A 24269-nucleotide genomic window follows, 5' to 3' on the forward strand; every position below is an offset into this window, starting at 1 on the left:
GGGCTTAACTTTTATAGTCCCCAGGGGCTTCCCGCCTTTTGGGGCTGACCCTGTACCTGTTCCCAAGTGATTGGACTTTGTCCCAATCGCTTGGTTCGATTTCTCCAATACTGGAGCGGTTCCCTGATCGATGGGTGGTCTTGAGGTGCTCGTTCACCTCCTTTGTGTTGGCTCCTGCTGGCGCCGAGGAGTCTGGCTTTGCTTTGTGTGTCCAAAATGTTACTTATTGTTCCCGGGGATTGCTCATCAGTATGCAGATGGCTGCTACTTTGTTATGCTGATGGTCGCTGGTATCGATGTTGTCTGGCCTTTGTAGAGGTAAATACACAGCAAACCTGCAGCTGCTGGTTTCTGTCTATGTTGGCTGACTTTCCCATCAGCCTTTGCCGTTCGCCATTTTAAATCGGGAGTTGGACAATTTAGGTGGCTACATGGGATAGGTGTGGCCCTACAAGATGGAGGAGAGCATTGACAAGCCCATTGCCTTTGCCTCCCGAACACTTGCCAACGCAGAACGAAAGTATGCACAGATTGAAATAGAGGGCCTGGTTGTGATATACATATTCCATCAGTATTTGTACGGCCGCCAGTTCGCCATTGTAACTGACCTCAAGCCATTACTAGGGCTACTCTGCGAGGATAAACCAATCCAACTGATTGCTTTGGCCAGGGTGCAAAGATGGGCCTTGCCATTGGCGGCTTATAGCTATGATTTTCAACATTGACCATGGTGCCTTAAGCTGGTTCATACTCCCCCAGGCTCTGGCACTGCTTCCTGTGCCAGAAGAGATTGTCCTGGCGTAAAATTTGCTAGATAACCTGCCAGTCACCTAAGCCCATGTCATGAACTGGACTCAACGTGACAGGGTCCTCTCGAACGCCAAGCGGATGGTTGTAAGTGGATGGCAGCGTGACAAGTCAGATCTGCTCCAACCCGCCCAACTGAGGAAGGACAAACTCAGTTGTGAAGATGGACTGTTGCTCTGGGGTCCCGCATGGTAATACTACCCCCAGCAAGAGAGCCTCTGCTGCAGGAGCCCTGCCCAGACTAAGATGCAAATACTTGCCAGGAGCTACATACGGTGGTCCGGGTATTGACAAAGATATTGAGAACCTGGTTTTTCGGTGTGATTCCTGTCAGCCACAGCAAACCTTACCACCTGCGGTGCAGCTGCATCCATGGGAATGGCCAGGTCGTCTGTGGACAAAGTTACACATTGATTTCACTGGTCCCTCACTTGCAAAAATGTTTTTGATACTGGTGGATGTGCACTCCCAAGTGGCAAGATGTCCAGGAGATGGGGACGACAACCTCAGCGGCTATGATCGAAACCCTGGGGCCCATTTTCGCCATCCATGGGATTCCAGAAGTATTGGTTTCTGGTGACACAGCTTCCAGGTGGAGGAATTCCAACATTTCAATCAAATTGATGGCATCCACCACAGCTGAACCGTCCCTTTTCTCCCGGCCTCGATTGGCCTGGCAGGAAGAGCAATGCAAACGTCTAAATCCGCCATGAAAGAAGCAACCAGATAGGCTGATGCGCCTCAGATTGGCCAACTTGCTCTTCTTGTACAAAAACACCCCTCACATCGCTATGGGGGATCACGGGCGAAATTCTCCCCAAACGGCGCGATGTCCGCCGACTGGCGCCCAAAACGGCGCCAATCAGACGGGCATCGCGCCGCCCCAAAGGTGCGGAATGCTCCGCATCTTTCGGAGCCGAGCCCCAACATTGAGGGGCTAGGCTGACGCCGGAGGGATTTCCGCCCCGCCAGCTGGCGGAAACGGCCTTTGTTGCCCCGTCAGCTGCCGTGGAAATGACATGTTGGGGCGGCGCATGCGCGGGAGCGTCAGCGGCCGCTGACAGTTTCCCGCGCATGCGCAGTGGAGGGAGTCTCTTCCGCCTCCGCCATGGTGGAGACCGTGGCGGAGGCGGAAGGGAAAGAGTGCCCCCACGGCACAGGCCCGCCCGCGGATCGGTGGGCCCCGATCGCGGGCCAGGCCACTGTGGGGGCACCCCCTGGGGCCAGATCGCTACGCGCCCCCCCCAGGACCCCAGAGCCCGCCCATGCCGTCTTGTCCCGCTGGTAAATAGGTACTTTAATTTACGCTGGCGGGACAGGCAATTTATCGGCGGGACTTCGGCCCATCCGGGCCGGAGAATCGAGCGGGGAGGCCCGGCAACCGGCGCGGCCCGATTCCCGCCCCCGCCGAATGTCCGGTACCGGAGACTTCGGCAACCGGCGGGGGCGGAATTCACGGCGGCCAACGGCCATTCTCCGACCCGCTGGGGGGTCGGAGAATGACGCCCCTCACCTGCAGAGTTATTAATGGGTTGTCACCTTCACACTCAATTAGACCTCGGTTTTCCCAGGTTGGCAGGGAGGGTGGAGACTGCACAAGTCTCCCAGAAGAAGTATCCCGATTCAGTGAAAGGCACCAGATCATTTAAAACCGGTGACCTCGATCTTGTAAGGAACTTTGTATCCGTAACATTGTGGATACCAGGGAGAATACCAGGGTGCGATGGGGAAGCAACTCCTAAGTTTTGCTATTAATAAGGTAGAGGTATCCCCTTTAAGAGAAACAGGCTGCCTTTTAGTAGCAGTAATTCTGCTTGAATTCCCACCCTGCCTGAGTGTCCCTGGTATCTTGCTGTTGATACTAAAATTACTTTTCAGCTACATCAGGTGGGTGTGGGGAAGACTTTGGGCGTCATTCTCCGACCCCCCCGCCGGGTCGGAGAATCGCCGGGGGCTGGCGTGAATCCCGCCCCCGCCGGTTGCCGAAGTCTCCGGCACCGGAGATTCGGCGGGGGCGGGAATCGCGCCGCGCCGGTTGGCGGCCCCCCCCCCCGCTCGATTCTCCGGCCCGGATGGGCCGAAGTCCCGCCGATAAATTGCCTGTCCCGCCGGCGTGCATTAAACCACCTTTTGAACGGCGGGACAAGGCGGCGCGGGCGGGCTCCGTGGTCCTGGGGGGGCGCGGGGTGATCTGGCCCCGGGGGGGTGCCCCCACGGTGGTCTGGCCCGCGATCGGGGCCCACCGATCTGCGGGCGGGCCTGTGCCGTGGGGGCACTCTTTCCCTTCCGCCTCCGCCACGGTCTCCACCATGGCGGAGGCGGAAGAGACTCCCTCCACTGCGCATGCGTGGGAAACTGTCAGCAGCCGCTGATGCTCCCGCGCATGCGCCGCCCGGGGATATCATTTCCGCGCCAGCTGGCGGGGCAACAAAAGCCGTTTCCCCCAGCTGGCGGGGCGGAAATTCCTCCGGCGCCGGCCTAGCCCCTCAATGTTGGGACTCGGCCCCCAAAGATGCGGAGCATTCTGCACCTTTGGGGCGGCTCGATGCCCGTCTGATTGGCGCCATTTTGGGCGCCAGTCAGCGGACATCGCGCCGTTTCGGGAGAATTTCGCCCTTTATGCTGTACACTAGCCACGGGACATGAAAATCACCTCCCTCCCCCCTCCCCCTTAGCTTCCATTAGACACGTATACAATCATACAAATTAGGAACAGGAGTAGGCCACTCGGCCCCTCAATAAGGGCCCGCCACTCAATAAGATCATGGCTGACCTTTTGTAACTTCAATCCCACATTCCTGCCTATCCCCGATAACCTTACACCCCTTTGTTAATCAAGAATCTATCCGGCTCGGCCGTAAAAATATTCAAAGATCTTCTTCCGCCGCCTTTTGAGGAGGAAAGTTCCAGAGACTTACGATCCTCTGAGAGAAATGAGATGATCGTAAAGTTATTTTCAAGTTTTCAAGGGGTGTATATGTCTTTCAAAGGAGGTTTGAATTGATGCTTCCACTATTGGGGAGTGGAGTTTACTCAGTGAATGCAAACTAGAAGTCAAAAATAGAAGTTATTCACTAATAAAACTAATCAGGTGTTCAGGAGGAACATCTTTACCCAAAGGTTAGTTTGAAGCTGGAACTCAACACCATAACAACAAAACCTGTGTTTCTGTTGTGCCTTTAATGTATTAAAACAGCTTAAAATGTCTCAGGTGTGTCACCAAACAGAATTTGACATTGAGCCACCTGAGCAGGTATGGATAGGTGAACAAAAGGTCAGTCAAAGAAATAGATTTTAAGCAGCGTCTGAGATTGAAGAAAGAGCGACAGAGGGGTTTTAGGGAGGGAATTCCAGAGTCGGGGGACTTGGTAGCTGAAAGCACGGCTTCCAATGGTGGAGCGTTTAAAACCAGCGATGCTCAAGATGCCAGGATTAGAGACTTTGCTTAATCATGAGTCAGTTTGGGTCAATGGATACTTTCTCCATTGGGGGCAGTCCAGAGAAGGTTCACTAGGTTGATCCCGGGGATGGAGGGATTTCTTTTTAGGAGAGGTTGAGTAGGTTGGGCCGGTACTCACTGGAGTTAGAAGAATGAGATGCGACCTAATTGAGACAGATCAGATTCACAGGGAGTTTGACAGGGTAGATACGGAAAGGATGTTTCCCCTTGTGGGAGAGTCTAGGACCAGAGGGCATAATCTCAGACTGAGGTGAGGAGGAATTCCTGTTCTTAAACGGTAGTTGTTTGGTGTAATTCTTTACCACAGAGGTCAGTAGTGGTTGGGCCATTATGTATGTTAAAGGCTGAGACAGACAGATTTTTAATCAGTGAGGGAATCGAGGTTTATGGGGATAAGGGAGGAAAGTGGAGTTGAGGATTATCACATCTGGTCAGTTATGATCGGGCAGCATGGGGGCACAGTGGTTAGCACTGCTGCCTCACAGCGCCAGGGATCCGGGTTCAATTCCAGCCTCGAGTGTCTGTGTGGAGTTGGCATGTTCTCCCCGTGTCTGTGTGGAGTTTGCATGTTCTCCCCGTGTCTGTGTGGAGTTTGCATGTTCTCCCGTGTCTGTGTGGAGTTTGCATGTTCTCCCCGTGCCTGTGTGGGTTTGCATGTTCTCCCCGTGTCTGTGTGGAGTTTGCATGTTCTCCCCGTGCCTGTGTGGGTTTGTATGTTCTCCCCGTGTCTGTGTGGAGTTTGCATGTTCTCTCCGTGCCTGTGTGGGTTTGCATGTTCTCCCCGTGTCTGTGTGGAGTTTGCATGTTCTCCCCGTGGCTGTGTGGAGGTTGCATGTTCTCCCCGTGTCTGTGTGGAGGTTGCATGTTCTCCCAGTGTCTGTGTGGAGTTTGCATGTTCTCCCAGTGTCTGTGTGGAGTTTGCATGTTCTCCCCGTGTCTGTGTGGAGTTTGCATGTTCTCCCAGTGTCTGTGTGGAATTTGCATGTTCTCCCCGTGGCTGTGTGGAGTTTGCATGTTCTCCCCGTGTCTGTGTGGGTTTGTTCTCACAGTCCAAAGATGTGCAGGGTAGGTGGGGTTACGGGGACAGGGTGGGGGATTGGGCCGAGGTAGGATGCTCTTTCGGAGGGTTGGTGCAGACTCAATGGGCCGAATGGCCTCCTTCTGCACTGTAGGTATTCTATCATAATCTCGTATTTTTATTTTTCCAATTAAGGGGCAATTTAGCGTGGCCAGTCCACCTACCCTGTACATCTTTGGGTTGTGGGGGTGAGACCCACCCAGACATGGGCTATGATGATCTTATTGTATGGTGGAGCAGACACGATGGGCCAAATGGTCTACTTCCGCTCCTGCATCCTTTATTCTTCTGGTCCCTCATGTACTTACCTAGGGACATGATCTAACCGTCATGCCCGACCCGGGACGCGATGCAGCCGGTGAGTCTCGCGGGAGGGATCATGCGAGGCGTCACAGTCTGGATACCGCCCACAATGGGCGGGGCCCAGATTTGCATATTCAAGTGAGTAGTTAGCCTCACTTGAATATGTCCATGCCAGGTCTACCCAGCGCCCGTGATCGAATCCCCTCGCCACGGAGACCCTGAGCTGGAATCGTTTAGCACTGGTCTCCATAAACGTGGACCAGGTGGAACGGCACTTATGGGGGTCTCCCAGACAATTGTAGGCCTCCGGGACGGTGGGCACCCTGGCACTGCTGATGCCACCCGGATACCTTGGCAGTACCACTGGGGCACCCTGGTACTGCTACCTGGGTGCCACCCTGGCACTGCCAGGGTGTCCAGGTGGCACTGGAAGGGGAACTGGCAGTGCCAAGGTGCCCAGGTGACACCCCAAAGGACTCCATTTTATTTCCATTAAATCACGCCCCAGATTCCCCTGAAATACCTCCAAACTATTCACCAAGTACTCCACGTGGTAGCAGGTTTCACACTCTTAACCACTGTTTGGACAAAGCGGCTTCTCCTCAATTGCCTGTTGGTTCTGATAGTGACTGTCTCATGTCTAGCCTCTCAATTTGAACTATCTCTATAAGTTGTCTGTAGTGGCATGAATTATACCCTAATATGTTTGGCTATGTTGAGGACTGAAATAGATAACTTTCCATTTGTTATTTTTATACTGTGCTTCTTAACCTTTCAGCAGCAGGCAACTGTGCGTGTTCCGCAGCTGACGAAACCACTTGCCAGGTGTCCATTGTCCCAGCTGACATAAAAGCAAAAAGCAGAAAGAGAGGTGAGTTAATGTGGCTCTCGTGATGTGAAATGCGACTAGTTACTGTGCAGATCAGAGGCCAGGAGGCAGCGTTCTGAATAATGGAGAGAGAGTGTTGTCGAGCAGGACATTGGGACCCGCTATAATCTTGACCAACACTCATTTTGACCCCGGCAAAAGGAAAGTTGGCTGGTGACCTCAGGACAAAAGCGTTACTTCTGGGTTGTGCACTTCCTCTTTTTATTACTTGCGTGCAATTTGTTTTTTTTTAACTGTAACATCTCGAAGAATTAGCAACCACCAAGTTAATTAAGGAATGAACGGTTTATTAACATAAATAACTATATAGAGAGAGTGAGATAAGGGCTACCGCACTCCACAACTCCAAACTCCTATCTGCCATTAAAACATGGGCTCAGCTCGAGGATTTGAGCTCTCCGACCTGATTGGCCGAATGGGTCACATGACCAGCCGGGAGCACGCCCCTTAAAGGGGCACGCTCCCACACTCGCCTTGTTTGTTTTTGTATTTTTTACACTCCATTGGGGCACTAGTTAAGGATTACGAGGAACCCCCGTCCAGGTCCCCCCCCACACACTTTGATTGGCGATCTGCTCCAAAAGAAAAGTCAACTTGATGGCAGAATTCAAATAAGTCTTGATCGCAGCTGGTCGAATGGGAATAAGCTTGTTGGGCTACACGGATAGAGAGAGACTAGGACTGACTGGATGGCTGGCAGGGACCTGATGGGCCGCATGGCCTCTTTCTGTAGCTATGTGACTCTATATAATCAAGGAAAAGACAGCTTTCACTTGTTCCATGCATTTGACTGAATATAGAGACCTGGGAAGCAGTTTAAAGTGACATGTCCTCGACCAGATACCTCTCGGCCTCTCCCATGAAAGTGGCCACCTCAAAACTACCCTCTTGTTTTGGGTAATTTGTGCAACACAGGATACCCTGGTCAAGGACATACCACTTTAAGCTCCTCCCCAGGTCTCTATATTCAGTGAAATCCATGAAATAAGTGAAAGCTTTGTCTTGGCTAAGCATTCCTTTTTTACTAATATTGCTCAAGGGCAGAATTCAGACACAAATTTAGGCACTAGCCTGGTTTGAATACTCCATAGAAACTCCCTTTGCGATGGCTGGTTGGTATTCTGTAGAAAGAAGTTAGGTGAAAACAAGATTACATAATAATCTTTACTAAAACTAATTTTCTAAGGTCGAAGGTGGCTATCCACACAAACTTTATAGGCAAACCTAGACTGGGGGTGTCCATCAAACAAGATCCACGAATGCCAGTCTGGTCGTGCCCCTTCCTAAGTTCTGAAAGTTCGGCAGGATTGTCATCAGGAACAGTCCGCTCCCAAATCCAGGATCCTTGTCATGATGTGGAGATGCCGGCGTTGGACTGGGGTGAGCGCAGTAAGAAGTCTTACAACACCAGGTTAAAGTCCAACAGGTTGGTTTCAAACACTAGCTTTCTGAGCACTGCTCCTTCCTCATTGGACTTTAACCTGGTGTTGTGAGACTTCCTACAGGATCCTTGTGGCTGATTGCCACATCCTTAATGTTGCGATGGGATTAGTAAATTTACAACAGGCTAGTAATTGAAACAAGCTAGTTAAGGGGAAAAGATAGAGGGTAATTAAATAGACAGTTCATTGAAATGTGGTGGGAGCTTATGTGGAGTGTAACCACTGGTATAAGTTTCAATAAGATCCCCCCTCATCCTTCCAAACTCCATTGAGTACAGCCACAGAGTCCTCAACCGTTCCTCATAGGACAAGTTCTTCATTCCAGGAATCATTCTTGTGAACCTCCTCTGGACCCTTTCCAAGGCCAGCACATCCTTCCTTAGGGACAATTAAGGGGCAATTTAGAGTGTTCAATCGACCTACCTTGCACATCCTTGTGCTGTGGAGGCGAAACCCACGCAAACACAGGAAGAATGTGCAAACTCCACACAGACAGTGACCCAGAGCCGGGATCGAACCTGGGACATCGGCGCCGTGAGACTGCAGTGCTAACCACTGAGCCACCGTGCTGCCTTTGTTACGAGAGGTTATGGCGAGTTAGAGTTACATGTAAAAAAAAATGAACCTAAAATTTGCATTGTGAGATAAGTGGAAACCTTTTTTTTTCAGCTGAGGAATTTCAAAAGGGAGGTCAAAGGTGACCATGAACATTTGCAAACCGGGAAGGTTTTTACATTTCATTGACCCAAAAGTAAAGGCAAAATGAAAAACGGGAAAGTATTTATATTTGGAGAAGTTGAGTTCAAAGAGATGTTTAAGGACAATGGAACCCGAATTGAAAGGGGGGAAAATATTTAAGGAGAGGAGTGGAGTGGCTGTGGGGCAAAGACCTGAATATCAGCTCCTTTGTGTGTCAGCTGATGTGAAAGTTTTTAATTGGAGGCAGCCACTTAGTGTTAAACCAGGAAAATCTTTGTTTTATGAAAAGTCTGTTTCTGAACCTCCATTTGGAATCCCATGTCAGAGTGTATGTTTTTGAGAAGGTGTACCTTTTATTAAAGTGACACCAATTCCTTAACTTGGATAATATTACTGGATTTTCATGGTTAAAAATCTATATGTGGGTTGTTGCCAAGAAGGTCATTTGCTTGGGTATTTTTGGCAAATCAGGTTTTTTTTTTGGAGGGCTGTTCTGTCAGATTGGTTTAACTGCCTAAGTTAACTGTGTAACTTTAATCTTGTGTGCTTAAGTTGTTTTCTTTTTAGTAAAAGTTTTAATATTTAAAATTCTAAAGCAATTACTGGAGTTCTATGCTTTTGAGATCAATCACTCTTCCTCCTTGTTTTCACAATTTAAGAAAAAGGTTTATGATCAGTGAGACAGACTTCACTCTGAGGTCTGGCTTGCACGATAGCATAGTGGTTAGCACAGTTGCTTCACAGCTCCAGGGTCCCAGGTTCAATTCTCGGCTTGGGTCACTGTCTGTGTGGAGTCTGCACGTTCTCCCCGTGTGTGCGTGGGTTTCCTCCGGGTGCTCCGGTTTCCTCCCACAGTTTCTATGATTCTATGCTCAGCTATAATATCTGCTGTGGTTGTAACACCTTCTTCATCTGTATGGTGATACCAATCAATCCAGTCGAAACACATGGTCCATTCTAACCAACAGTGCCATTGGAGAAGCCTGTTCAATTGGAGTTACACAGGGGTTACCACAAGAAAATGTCCAGAATCTCAGCCAGTGCAGGAATTGTTGATAGCTGTAAAGTATTTGTTGTTGCTTTAAAGGGCAGCAGTTATTTTTGTCAGAAAAGCAAGAATTAACTTGAGCTTTGTTGTGTTTCCTCCTTTATTTTAGCTGCTGACGGGGATTATCCGAGGGGACAGGAAATTACTTCTCAGGATTCTGTGCATTTCATGGATGTGGCGAGAGCGAAGTGTTTAAGAAGAGGTGAGGAACACGCATCAACACATCATAAAAAAACAATCTGAAACTGGCTCAGCTTTTAATTCAACCTCCGTAAAATTTGTCCTTTATAAACAGACGCTATAGTGAATTTCATGATGCTGGAGTGTGGGATAAATGTTGACAACACAATCCTTTAATGTCAGGGAATCCATGTTGCACAGAAAACCATTCATGAAGGACATCCTTGACTGAGTCATTGGGTTTCAATGGAGTGGCTACTATTGGAACGGTTGTAATTTTTTCTGCTTTTCTCCCCTTAACTGTCCCTTTTTGGAATACCTTTGTCAGTCGCAGGTTCTAACTGGCCTAGTCCCAGAATATTTACTTCCTTCTGCATGGAAATCATTCGCAGCATCTCATCCAACACCAGAGACCCATGGTTGAAGCTTATTTTAATCAGAAATGGTTCATACCTAGCTTCGATTGACATGGTGCTCTCTCTCATTCTCCCTCTTCCTTTCGCTGTCTTGTTCCCTCTCGCTCTCTCTCTCTCTTGCACTATGTCTCGTTCACTCTCTCTCACACTCTCTCCCTCACATTCGCTCTACGCTGCCTCCCTGCTAGCCCCCAGCAAAACAGGGAATACGGTGGCCTTTTGACGCCAGTTTTTCAGGCATTAACGACCACATTTTTCACGCCGGCATGGGGACTTAGTCTCCAAAATGGAGAATCCAGCCCTGTAACTTTTATTTTATTTCATAAAACCTGGAGGAACAGTCATAGCACTGCTGATAAGTTTTAGCAACAAGAAAATTGGAAGGTCATGGCACAGTGGTATTGTCACTAGACTAGGAATCCAAAGACCCAGGATAATGCTTTGGGGACCCGGGTTCGAATCCCACCACGGCAGAATTAATGACCATGAAACCATTGTCAATGGTCGTAAAAACCCACCTGGTTCCTTAATATCCTTTAGGGAAGGAAATCTGTTGTCCTTACCCAGTCTGGCCCACCTGTGACCCCAGACACTCAGCAAGGTGATTCTGAAATGGTTTCTGTTCAAGGGCAGATCACATCCCATGATAGAATTTTAAAAAATATTTATTAAACATGGAAAATTGGATTATAATACAATACCCCCCACCCCTCCCCACTTATCTTAACAATTACACATAGGTTTTAGGATTGACACTGATTACAAAGTACATCGTAGCCTACAATGGTCTCATCAACACAAAATGTTCCTTTTAAGCACACAAGGCGCGAAATTCTCCGTTATCGGCGCAAAGTCCGCCGACCGGCGGCAAAAACGGCGCAAATCCCACCTGCATCGCGCCGCCCCAAACGTCGCAAAGTCTCCGGCCCGGAATGGGCTAGCAGCAGCGTGACGCTATCCGCGCTGGCTCACGTGGTTCACGCCGTGCGGCGTCATACACGCCGCACGGCGTGACGGCTCATTAAGGACGCGCTGCTCCCCCCACCCGACCAGAACACCCGACCGGATGGCCGCCCGCCGCTCAGCCGCGAGGTTCCAGTATCGTGACATTGAGGCGCTCCTGGACGCAGTGGAGCAGAGGAGGGACGCCCTGTATCCCGGGCACGGCCGCAGAGTTGCCCCACGCCACAGCCGGCGTCTGTGGAGGGAGGTGGCAGAGGTCGTCACCGCTGTGGCCCTAACACCACGGACAGGCACCCAGTGCCACAGGTGAACAAATCGTCAGAGCAGGCAGGGTGAGCCTCCCCCATATCCCCCCTTCCCCCATATCACCCCTCCCCATATCACCCCTCCCCATATCACCCCTCCCCCATATCCCCCCTCCCCATATCCCCCCTCCCCATATCCCCCCTCCCCATATCCCCCCTCCCCATATCCCCCCTCCCCATATCCCCCCTCCCCATATCCCCTCTCCCCCATATCCCCCCACCCCCATATCCCCCCTCCCCCATATCCCCCTCCTACATATCCCCCCTCCCCATATCCCCCCTCCCCCATATCCCCCTCCCCCATATCCCCCTCCCCCATATGCCCCCTCCCCCATAACCCCCCTCCCCCATATCCCCCTCCCCCATATGCCCCCTCCCCCATAACCCCCCTCCCCCATATCTCCCCTCCCCCATATCCCTCATATCCCCCCTCCCCCATATCCCCTCCTACATATCCCCCTCCCCATATCTCCCCTCCCCATATCTCCCCTCCCCATATCTCCCCTCCCCATATCTCCCCTCCCCCATGTCCACCCTCCCCCATGTCCCCCAAATCCTCTCTCCCCCATATCCCCCTCCCCCATATCCCCCCTCCCCCATATCCCCCATATCCCACCTCCCCCATATCCCCCCTCCCCCATATCCCCCCTCCCCCATATCCCCCTTCCCCCATATCCCCCTCCCCCATATCCCCCCTCCCCCATATCCCCCCTCCCCCATATCCCCCTCCCCCATATCCGCCTTCCCCCATTTCCCCAAGTGAAATAGCCCTAACCTTAACCTCTGCAATACACGCGCAACCGATGGCGTGCATTCATATACCTGCCTAACACTGTTGCCTTTTACCCCTGCCACCACCCCCCCCCCCCACAGGAGAAGCGCGCACACAACACCAGGGAGCATGTGAGGACTGGAGGAGGCCCAGCTGATGAGAGGCCACTGACCGAACATGAGGGAAGGGCCCTGGAACTGGTTGGCGGACCTGAGGACCGGGAGGTTGCTGATGCAGAGGTTGGGGGCCCACCAGCAAGTGAGCCACCGACAGCCCGTCCCATATCCCCTCTCCCCTATATCCCCGTCCCCCATATCACCTGATCACTGCCTGCGTGTCTAACCATGCATGCTTCATTGTGTATCGCAGGACCAAACGTCCAGGCACCCATCCCCGCAGATGCAGACCGCCCGCATGATGCCCCTCGGAGACCACAGGGGACGGAGAGACACGGACCCTCCGGCATGCGGCGCCCGCAGGATGCCCCTTGGAGACCACTGGAGATGGAGAGACCCGGACCCTCTGGCATGCGACGCCCGCAGGATGCCCCTTGGAGACCACTGGAGATGGAGAGACCTGGAGCAACAGGGAGACGACGCCCCCGTCTCGTGCGGGTGCGACGACACAGGCGTGTGCCACCCAGCGACGAGAGGGGCAGGCACAGGCCCCCGTCACAGCCGAGCCACGAAACCACTACCCAGGACACCGCTACCCAGGACACTACTACCCAGGACACCCCTACCCAGGACACCCCTACCCAGGAAACTGAAATACAGGACAGTGACTCAGAGTGGATGGGTGGAGACGAACCCCCACCCCAAAGTGCCATGGACTCAGAGTGGGACGATGCGCATGACACAACGCCACTGCTGTCACCAACACCCTCCACCATCGCAGAAACACTCACCTCGGTTGGGCACTTTAGTGATGAGGCGTCTGGTACACTCACTGGTGCGCACAACACAGCCGTCCCGGTACAGCAGGTGGAGGTAGGAGCAGCAGAGGGGCCGGGCGGTCGGAGGGCAGCCCAGCCCAAGCGAACATCTGCGCCCAGATGGATCCCGGGTTCCTGGAGTTACCACACCCACCCATAGATCCGATGCAACCACCGAACCGGAGACGAGCGAAGAGGGTGACGGCCGGCTTGCGGCGGCTGCAGTCGCAGGTGGAGGAGTCCACCCGCGTCCAGGAGCTGGGAGTGGTGCCGGTCATGCGTGCCACCCAGGCCAACACTGCACGGGTGGCGTCCGCGGTGGAGGCAATGGGTGCGATGGTGTCAGACATGGGGAACGGTTTGCGAGGCCTGGGGCTTTCCGTGCAGGCGGCGTCTGTGGCCCAGGACATGGCTGCCCTCTCACAGGAGGCCATGAGCCAGTGCCAGCGCCAGATGGCAGAGGCGCTCAACGCCATGGCCCAGTCTCTGCAGGCCATGGCCCAGTCTCAGCAGGCCATGGCCCAGTCTCTGCAGGCCATCGCTGAGGGCATCGGCGCCAGTGGCCATGTGCGAGCCGGTGTCGCACTGTCACAGACAGGGTTTGTCAACACCCTGGGCTCCATGGCTGCAAACCCCTGTCGATACCAGCACGGACCTCCAGGACTGGCAGCGCCAGATGTCGGGGGGGGCGTCGGATGGCCAGTCCGTTCGCATCCCCGACCCATGTAGAGGCCTGGGGGCCATCGGGCACCCCGAGGGAGGAGGAGGTGGTGTGGTCCGTCCCGGCTCCCTCTGTAGGGGAGGTCCCGGTACACCGTGACACCTCGGACTCTCCCCCCTTCCGTCCCAGGTGCAGCGGGTGGGCAACGTGCAGGACAGGCTGGCAGCTCGCCATCCCAGTCGCCCGGGCCGCAGCCTGGCCCATCTAGGCCAGGACGCCCCAGGAAACGGCCGCCAAAGGGATCCAATGTCAGAGGGCAGGAATCACAGGAGTCCACCTCCAGTTCTGCTGTACCGTCTGGGGAACCACGTAGACGTAGCCATAGGGTCCGTAAGGCCAAACAATTAGACACTGAGTAAGTTGGCACGGGTGCAGGGCACAGATGAGTTTTGGGGGCTAGGGCACGTGCATGAACTCCTTTGGTTATTAAAGTCAATGTTACACCTACAGAAGCTGCCTTTGTGCTCTGCCCAAAGTGTGCGGGGGTGTCATGTACGTTGAGCGCAAGTGTGTGTGTGAGGGGTGGTCTTACCTCAGCCCCAGGTGAGTCTGCCCCCTTCCCCCTGGGCCGCCATCAACATCCCCCCCCCCCGGGCAGAGGACGGGACCGTGCGCTGCAGTGTCATAGCTGCATGCAGGGATGGTCCGGGTGGATGGTGGTATTTTGGCCATGGGTCAGACATAGTCCAACGATGTGGAGCCAGGAGCTCATCGCAGGGCGGGTTGTCATCATCCTCCATGGCCTGCAATAGACACGCGTCCACCGGCAACTGGGTGAGCCCGGCCGTTGTGCCGCAGGTGGATCGGCAATGGGGGGGTGGTGTGCATGCGGGTGGGGTGGGTGGGGTTGGGGAGGGGGGTGAGGGTGCTGGGTGGGTGGTGTGGGAGGTCGGCTGTTGCCATGGTGTGCGGTCTGTGGCCATACTACCCGATTCCCACGCCCATCTAGTCAGTGAAGCGGGCAGCTATCAGTCTGTCCTGTGCCCGCTGGGCCAACCGGTAACGGTGGACAGCCACCCGCCTGTGTCTACCCCGTCTGCCCTGACCATTGCCCCCATCCCCCTCGTCTGGGGAGGACTGCGCCTCTTCCTGCTGCTCCTCCTCTCCCACTCCTCTGCCTGCGGCACATCACCCTCCCCGGCACGGACCCAGTCCCCCCCATCCCCCTCCCCGGCACGGACCCCATCCTCCTCCTCCTTCCCGGCACGGACCCCATCCGCCTTCCCGGCACGGACCCGTGATGGGGTCTATGATTATATCATCCAAAGGTATATTCCTTCAAGGTGAAGCAGCGATTTAATTGCTCTTCTTTCAATTTAATCCAATGTATTTGCTGCTCACAATTTCATAGATTATCATAGAACTTACAATGCAGAAGGAGGCCATTCGGCCCATCGAGTCTGCACCGGCTCTTGGAAAGAGCACCCTACCCAAGATCAACACCTCCACCCTATCCCCATAGCCCAGTAACCCCACCCAACACTAAGGGCAATTTATCATGGCCAATCCACCTAACCTGCACATCTTTGGACTGTGGGAGGAAACCGGAGCACCCGGAGGAAACCCACGCACACACGGGGAGGATGTGCAGACTCCGCACAGACAGTGACCCAAGCCGGAATCGAACCTGGGACCTTGGAGCTGTGAAGCAATTGTGCTATCCACAATGCTACCCTTTAATGTGGTCCCTTCTACATTGAGGAGACTAAACGTAGACTGGATGACCGCTTTGTGGAACAAGCATGGCCCCGACCTTCCTGTTTCTTGCCATTTAAATTCACCATCTTGTTCTCATGCTCACATTTCTGTCCTTGGCCTCCTGCCATGTTCCAGTGCAGCCCAACGCAAACTAGAGAAATAGCACCTGGTCTTCTGATGAGGCACTTTGCAGCCTTCAACATTTGAGCTCAACAACTTCAAGCCATGAACTCTGAAATCCATTTTGCTTTGTTCGCGTGTTTTCGCTTTTGAACAGTGCTGACATTTATTGTGCTGGGAACACATTCTGCTGTTTTCACTTCGCCCTTTCAGCAGAATCAAATAGACTTCACGTTTTAAGTTCCGCTCTTTAACAACCAAGCCACCCAGGGTGGGTTATTGTCAGCAGAATTCAGAACAGGTCACATGAGAAAGAGACGGTCCCAAAGCATAATAATCTTACACATTTCATATCTGTGGTTAACAAGTGGTTAACCCTAAACCAGTCTTTTTCTTCTGCTTGGCGTAGCAACACCTGTTGTGGGGTCTCGTCACCAACTACTTTAGTCTGAAACCTCTGAGAATCTGTGAATCTTAAATTGTAAGGCCAGCTTTATGTCCAGGTGTTCAAGTTTGCACCTGACTTTGAATATATTTTCGCCTGGGCCCCCTGCCCCCGTGGCAGCCGGGTCACATGGACTTATCGCCGGGCAAAAGTCAGCACAATTACATCCCATCCGTCCATTCCGGAACTATCCGTTTTATCTTAAATGAAAATAAATCATTTAAAGCATAACTGCCTCATCAAGTCTAGCGATCGCAATAGCTGGGATAGCAGGACTTCCATTTCCCGGGGCGGGATTCTTCCGTCCCCCAGTCCTGGGTTCTGCGGCCGCGCGCTGTTTGCTGGCGACGGGATTCCCATTGAATCCACCCCACGCCACCAGCAAACCCGTGGATGGGTGTGCACTGCCAGTGGGAAAAGAGAATCCCAACAGTCAGAGAATTCCAGCCCAATGTAGACGCAGCTTTGAATGGACTCATAGACTTCCACCTTTTTCATGTGTACAACGGGCGGGATTCTCTGATCCTGAGGCTAAGTGTTGACGCTGTCGGAGATGCCGTTTCTCGACGGTGTCAACACGGCCTCAGGATCAGCAATTCTGGCCCCTACAGGGGGCTAGCACGGCACTGGAGCGACCCACGCCGTTCCAGCTGCAGATCCCGGTGTCAACTGGGTGCTGTGTGGTCCGTGCATGCACAGTGGGACAGGCGCCAACGCACGCATGCGCAGTGGCTCCCTTCTCTGTGCCACCCCCGACGCAACATGGCGTAGGGCTACAGGGGCCGGCGCGGAAGAAAGGAGGCCCCCAGCCCGAGAGGCTGGCCCGCCGGTCGGTGGGCCCCGATCGCGGGCCAGGCCACAATGGAGGCCCCCCCCCGGGGTCGATCCCCTCTCCCCCGCCACGGGCTGCCACCCGGACCCTTGCACGCCGACGTCCCGCCATCTGAAAGCTGATTAGAACGGCGTCGGTGGGACTTGTTTTTTTTGTAAAGGCCACCCAGGCCGAGAGTCGGCGGGGGGGGGGGGGGGCGGGGCGCATAGAGCGGCCCCCGACCGGCGCCACGCCGACCACGCTATGGCGCCAATTCTCCGCTCTGCTTTGGGGCAGCGTGCCGTGATTCGAACCGGTCACAGGGATTCTCCGGCCCGGCCCCGGGCTGAGAGAATCCCGCCCATTATTTCAGGATTTTTCTCAGGGGTAAATTACATAATATGACTAGACATAGGTGACGGGAAACAAGGAGCAAATGCTGCTAGATTAGTACCTTATTGGGTCAGTTAATCAATGGTTCTGATCGACTGTTGTTTCAGACAGAATCTCTGAGTCACCGTTGGACATTTACAGGGTGTATGTTAATTCTATAATAATTGTGTTGAATTCCATGCAGGTGGCGTGCATTAAATAGGGCTTCACTTCAGCAGATGTAAAGAGATACTGAAACTGTGTGTGGTTGGGTGAGGCTGTGTATGCCTGTAATGACTGTCACCGTAAATAAATGCAACGCTGAGCAAAGATTGGCTGCAGCATCATCCGTCCCCAACTGGCTTCCCAGAACATCACAGCGTTTTGGAGATATAGAAATGTGTGCTAGGGGCTGCACGGTGGCGCAGTGGGTTAGCATGCTGCCTCACGGCGCCGAGGTCCCAGGTTCGATCCCGGCTCTGGGTCACTGTCCGTGTGGAGTTTGCACATTCTCCCCGTGTCTGCGTGGGTTTCGCCCCACGACCCAAAGATGTGCAGGGTAGGTGGATTGAACAGGCTAAATTGCCCCTTAATTGGGTACACTAATTTTTTAAAAAAAATTTAAATATAAATTTAGAGTACCCAATTCATTTTATCCAATTAAGGGGCAATTTAGTGTGGCCAATCCACCTAGCCTGCACATCTTTGGGTTGTGGGGGCGAAACCCACGCAGACACGGGGAGAATGTGCAAACTCCACACGGACAGTGACCCAGAGCCGGGATCGAACCTGGGACCTCGGCGCCGTGAGGCAGCAGGGCTAACCCACTGCGCCACCGTGCTGCCTGCTAGGGGGTACACTAAATTTTTTTTTTTAAAAAAAGAAATGTGTGCTAATCTGCTCGACCATTGCTTTAGGTGAAGAGAACCAACCTCCTTCTCCAGAACATTCTCCCCAGTCACCAACAACCTACCCTTTAGGCGTCAACCATCTGCAGGAATTGAAAAATCACGTCGCACAGATTGGATCAAATGCTTACTCCCAGTCAGGTCTGTAACACTGAAAATACGCTTTGGAATCTGTGCTTGCTCCCAATTAGATTGGTGTCTTTCCTGAATTCTACCAAATTAAACCCGAGAGCCTGGCGCCGTTGCTGTTTGACACCCTGATAGGATTTTGAGTCTTGTGTTGAATGTAAGCATTCTGGGTGCTTACGTCCAGCTGATTTAAAACTTACAACTCAAAGATCATTGAGAATTTAATGCTTAACTCTTTGACTAATATCTGGCCCAATATCTCCTTATGCATCTTCGTGTTAGATTTTGTTTGAGAACACTCCTGTGAAGTTCCTTGGGGTTCTTTACTACATTAGAGGTGCTATAAAAATCCAAGTTACTGTTGATTGCGTGGGTGGTCTCGTGGAGCACTGTCTTCGGTACAACAACAACTTCTTGCAGCACCGAATGGTAGGATGCAAGTTTGTGCTTGTAATCAGCACAAAATAAATTCCTGGTTTCAACTGGACCGTCTTGCAGTGATAAACACTTCCTCTTCGACGTGGAGGGAGGGCTGGCATTTGATTCAGTCCAGCTGGCCCGTGTCTGCCATCTCGTGGCCGGCGTCAGAACAGCACCAGCTGAGACAGACTCCTACCTGGGCCAGCTTTTATGTCCGCAATCAGTGATCCGCTGATGGGGCCCCCGTCCTTCACGGGGGGGGGAAGCTCGTATCCCACGAGGCCTGCAGGGAGGATGATCGGTTCTTCCCCCTAAGTTTTGTGAGGGTATAACATGGGGCTTCAAGGGGAGGGGGGAACAGGAAAAATATATTGACGTGTAATAATTTTCCAGTAGGAAAAAGGTTATAATTTCTGTATTTAACATTTACTCATTTCAGCCAACAGCAGTGACTTGGCCGTTAATGGCCCGGTTGCCATCCAGCTTTTTCCGTCATACCCGCTTCCCCAGCAAGTCGTTAGCGTGTCTGTCAATGGAACGGTGCAACAGGGAACCTCCGCCTGCATTTTAGGTTTGTCTGGAAACGCTCATCTTTTCTCACTTCTTCCTGTGTGTCAGAAATGGAACCAGTCGGAAAGTGGACAAACATTGTCATGACGCGATGGGCCGAAGGGCCTCCTGCTGTCCTGTTCGATGATTCTTAAGGACAGAAAGCCTGGGTTATTTTCAGGTCAGCAACACAGGCCCTGGCCCGAGATGTGTACGATAATTAACTTGTATCGTGATGCCGCCACTCCCAATTCCCCTGATTTGTGGAAGCATTTTAACATTGGTATTAAAAAGGAACTCTCGTCACGGGAATTGTGATCTTCACAGGGCCGTTTACATAAAGTGGATCATCACCTTAAGGAGCAAAAAAAGATAGAAGTTAGCAATTAGATTGGATCAAACAGGGTGAAAGAATAACATTTCAGTTGGTTTCCTCTAGTTTGCCTGGGGCATTGATACAGGGCAGATGGCAGCCTCTGGGATTGTATTAATGCCCCCATATAACTGGTTTCTCGATGATTTGTCACCTTTTCCTGGCCTCGAAACGTTCTTTCCCACAGTCCAAAGACGTGCAGATAAGGTGGATTGGCCATGATAAATTGCCCTTAATGTCCAAAAAGGTTAGGAGGGGTTATTGGGTTAGGGGGATAGGGTGGAAGTGAGGGTTTAAGTGGGTCGGTGCAGACTCGATGGGCCAAAATGGCCTCTTTCTGCACTGTATGTTCTATGTTCGATGTAACGGTTGAGCAAGTAGGTGGTCTCAATGCCAAAGAAGTGACTTTGTAAATTATTTCATGAGATGTGGACCAGCATTTATTGCCCATCCCTAATTGCCCTTGAACTGAGTGGCTTGCTGGGTCATTGCAAAGGGCAGTTAAGAGTCAAACACATTGCTGTGGGTCTGGAGTCACACGTAGGCCAGACCAGGCAAGGACGGCAGATTTACTTCCCTCGTGGACCAAATTGTTTTTTTCTGTCAATCAATAATTTCATGGCATTATTTCTGAGACTACTTTGATATTCCTGATTTTTATTAATTAATTGAATTTATCAATGAATCGAATTTAAATTCCACTAGCTGCGGTGGTGGGATTTGAACCCACGGCCCCAGGGTATTAGCCTGTGCGTCTGGTTTACTATGCAAAGACAAATGGCACAAGATAAGGGAATGGGACCACCTGAGTAACCGCTTACTGGAGCTTGCCATATTTTTGTGCATCTGATTTCTACACAGGCTGGGCAATCCAATCCCTTTATCACTCTGCAAAAACCACATCATTAAGGGTGGCACAGTGGTTAGCACTGCTGCCTCACAGCACCAGGGCCCTGGGTTCTATTCTGGCCTCGGGTTGACTGCCTGTGTAGAGTTTGTCCGTTCTCCCCGTGTTTGCGTGAGTTTCCTCCGGGTGCTCCGGTTTCCTCCCACAGTCCAAGGTTAGAGTCACAGATGTTTACAACATGGAAACAGGCCCTTCGGCCCAGCTTGTCCATGCCGCCCAGTTTCAATCACTGAGCTCGTCCCATTTGGCCCATATCTCTCTGAACCCAGCCTGCCTATATAACTGTCTGCTTTTTAAAGGACAAAATTGCACCCGCCTCTACCACTGCCTCTGGCAGCCCGTTCCACATGCTCACCACCCTCTGGAGATAGAACATAGAGTGCAGAAGGAGGCCATTCAGCCCTTCGAGTCTGCACCGACCCACTTAAGACCTCACTTCCACCCTATCCCCGTAACCCAATAACCCCTCCTAACCTTTTTGGACACTAAGGGCAATTTAGCATGGCCAATCTACCTAACCTGCACCTCTTTGGACTGTGGGAGGAAACCGGAGCGCCCGGAGGAAACCCACGCAGACACGGGGGGAACGTGCAGACTCCGCACAGACAGTGACCCAGTGGGGAATCGAACCTGGGACCCTGGCGCTGCAAAGCCACCACAGTGCTATCCACTTGTGCTACCATGCTGCCCAGAGATGCAGGTTAGGTCGGGTTACAGGGATAGGGTGGGGAGTGGGCCTAGGGAGAGTACTTTTTCAGACGGTCGGTGCGGACACGATGGGCTGAATGACCTCCTTCTGCACTGGGGGGATTCTGTGGCTCCCTGGTATATGGCTCTGCAGAGAGCTACTGTCGTGTTATGTACTCTGGGATAACACAGGCTGCAACTGGATGCAACTTTAACCAAAAGATACTCCAGACCTTGAAGTTAGTTCAATCCCCTGAGTGTCCTGCCTGCTCATTGGACATGTCCTGTTCTCTGTGTTCATCAGCTGCCTGTCTGTATATCATTATCTGCATGTCTGCTGATCATGACAACTACCGTACTGCGAGTGAGCTTTCACGGACATTACGGTGGATGAGGTTTTATTATTTAGTGGGATGTGGGCATTGTCACCATTTAGTGCACATCCCCAATTGCTCCTGGGAAGGGCAAGCGGAGTGTGGAGCAAGACCTTTCTTGCTGAAGAAAATACGTTCAACTGTTTTTGATTTGATTTATTCTGGTCACATGTATTAGTATACAGTGAAAAGTAATGTTTCCTGCATGCTGTACAAACAATGCATCCCATACATAGGGAAGGAAGGAGAGACTGCAGAATATAATGTTGCAGTTATAGCAAGGTGTAGAGAAAAGATCAACTTAATACGAGGTAGGTCCATTCAAAAGTCTGATGGCAGTGCGGAAGAAGCTGTTCTTGAGTTTACAAATATATGGAACGGCAGATTGCGCAATGGATCGTTAATATGAAAAGAAGATCTATAAAATCTGTTCTGTTTTCCAGTTGTAAACAAGAGCTTAGGAACTCTTGAGATTACATCACTGCTGCCAACATCACCTGTGCATTCCCCATGTGAGTATCTTTCTGCCTTTATCGAACATGCTGAATGGTCTATCTGATCCCCGTCATTACAGCTCACCTGAACTTTTCCAGCTCACCTGATTCGCCAAATTTCTCCCCCCGCCCCATTTACATATTGTAAATAATTGTGGCCCCAGCAGTGATTCCTGTGGCACAGTGGCACTCCACTAGTTACAGGTTGTCATCCTGAAAATGCCTCTCATATCCCAACTCTCTGTTGTCCATCCAGTTAGCCAATCCTCTGTCCATGCTAATCTCCTACCCGCAGCACCATGGTCTGTTATCTTCAAGTAGCCTTTTGTGCGGTAAGTTTTGCGAAGCTTTGCCTCTGACAAACTTCAGACTTAAACGGCGAAAATAGTAAATTTGGTTTTGATTGGACCCAAATTTTGCTGGATGTACCATTTGAAGAAACAACAAGTTTGTCCAATCACCCTTTCGAATGGCAATGTACGAGAAGATTGTATGCGAGGACAGTAGAAGATGCATTGGGATTGTCCCCTCATATTTCCGATATCCCAAATCACTTTTTAGCCAATGAAATGTCTTTGACGTGTAGTCACTGTTATAATTTAGCTCTATGTGGAAATCCATTAGCGCACAGCAAGATCCCACGCAGCAATGGGGAAAAAGAACCAGGTAATCAGTTTGGTGCAGATAAATGTGAGACATTCCCTTCGGCCCGGACGTGAGGAAAATACCCCCAGCTCCTTTGCGAAAGGCAGCATGGGGCTTTTCATTTTATGGCTACAAGAGCTGGCAGGAAGCGTGTCGGTTTAATGTTTCCTCCGAAACATGGCATTTGCAGCAGTGCAGCGCACCAGCATTAATGCACTGAAGCGGCCGCTGAGATTGAATCACTGGAGTGGTGATAAATGGTTCTGCAAGAACAACGCTTACTGTCACAAATAGGCTTCAATGAAGTTACTGTGAAAAGCCCCTCGTCGCCACATTCCGGCGCCTGTTCGGGGAGGCCGGTACGGGAATTGAACCCGCGCTGCTGGCCTTGTTCTGCATTACAAGCCAGCTGTTTAGCCCACTGAGCTAAATCAGCCCCTGGTCAAGACATGCATTGTATAATCGCGGGCGTGTAAGAAAAATGACGCAACTAAGAACTCATCGTCTTCACAGTAGTTCACCTGAGATTGGGAATTCTGCATGTTTGAAGCAGGGGCCTACTTCTCTAGTGCACAATGCAGCCTGTTGGTGCTCAACCCCCTTCATCTAGATGCCATCTGAGGAGCACAGATCAGGGAAGTGCATCTCCCTGGTGGCCTCGCTACACGACATTCCCGTCAATTTTCTCCTGCTGGTCTTCTCACATCTGTTACTCCTAAAATTCAATGACACCCTTAGTCTGTCAAATTAAGTATTTCTACTGAAGGGTTAAGTAAAGGATCCTCTTATTTGCTCTCCCATCTCCCTGAATTTTGTGTTTCAGCTCATTCAACGTGGGATGGTTCTCCCCAGAATGTTCCCGTGACACCGCGGAACGCCTCATCTGTTACTTGGTGCACAGATTCACCTGTCAGTCCCGTGGACAGTCCAACTACTGCAGGCTCTGCCAGTCCTCAATCCAGCGACAGTCAGAGATCGCCAGAGTCCGCGACCAACGCTCAGCCTATGGATAGTCCGGTGGCTACCGGCTCGGAGTACAGTGAAGGGCCATGTACGTCATCCAAATATTTAATCTGTTACTAATCGAGTTAGTGTTTGCTTGAGCAAGGTTCAAAAGGCTCGGAGATTTAGCTGTAGGTGAGTAACACATCACGATGAAAACCAGCCTATTGCCCCATGGAGTGGACAGACGGGTGTTCGAACCCTCAGTTCAGCTGAGCTGCCAGATTTAGCTACACATGGTAACAACAGGAAGCCAAGTGGTGGGCGCGGGATGTAGCATGGAGGAGGTAAGCTAATTCAAGCCCCTTGGATACGTGA

General features: G+C 51.8%; 1 protein-coding gene across 1 annotated transcript in view; it reads left to right on the forward strand.

The window, feature by feature from the left end:
* ciita (class II, major histocompatibility complex, transactivator) overlaps positions 1–24269 on the forward strand; it is a 119707-nt gene that overhangs the window by 52908 nt on the left and 42530 nt on the right. Inside the window, 6 exon segments of the mRNA XM_072481718.1 lie at positions 6427–6519; positions 9836–9928; positions 18381–18512; positions 19360–19491; positions 22254–22322; positions 23773–24000. Of these exon segments, the coding sequence (XP_072337819.1) occupies positions 6427–6519; positions 9836–9928; positions 18381–18512; positions 19360–19491; positions 22254–22322; positions 23773–24000 (747 nt within the window).

The sequence above is a fragment of the Scyliorhinus torazame genome, chromosome 17, assembly GCF_047496885.1.
Source record: "Scyliorhinus torazame isolate Kashiwa2021f chromosome 17, sScyTor2.1, whole genome shotgun sequence".
In the NCBI taxonomy this organism is placed as follows: domain Eukaryota; kingdom Metazoa; phylum Chordata; class Chondrichthyes; order Carcharhiniformes; family Scyliorhinidae; genus Scyliorhinus; species Scyliorhinus torazame.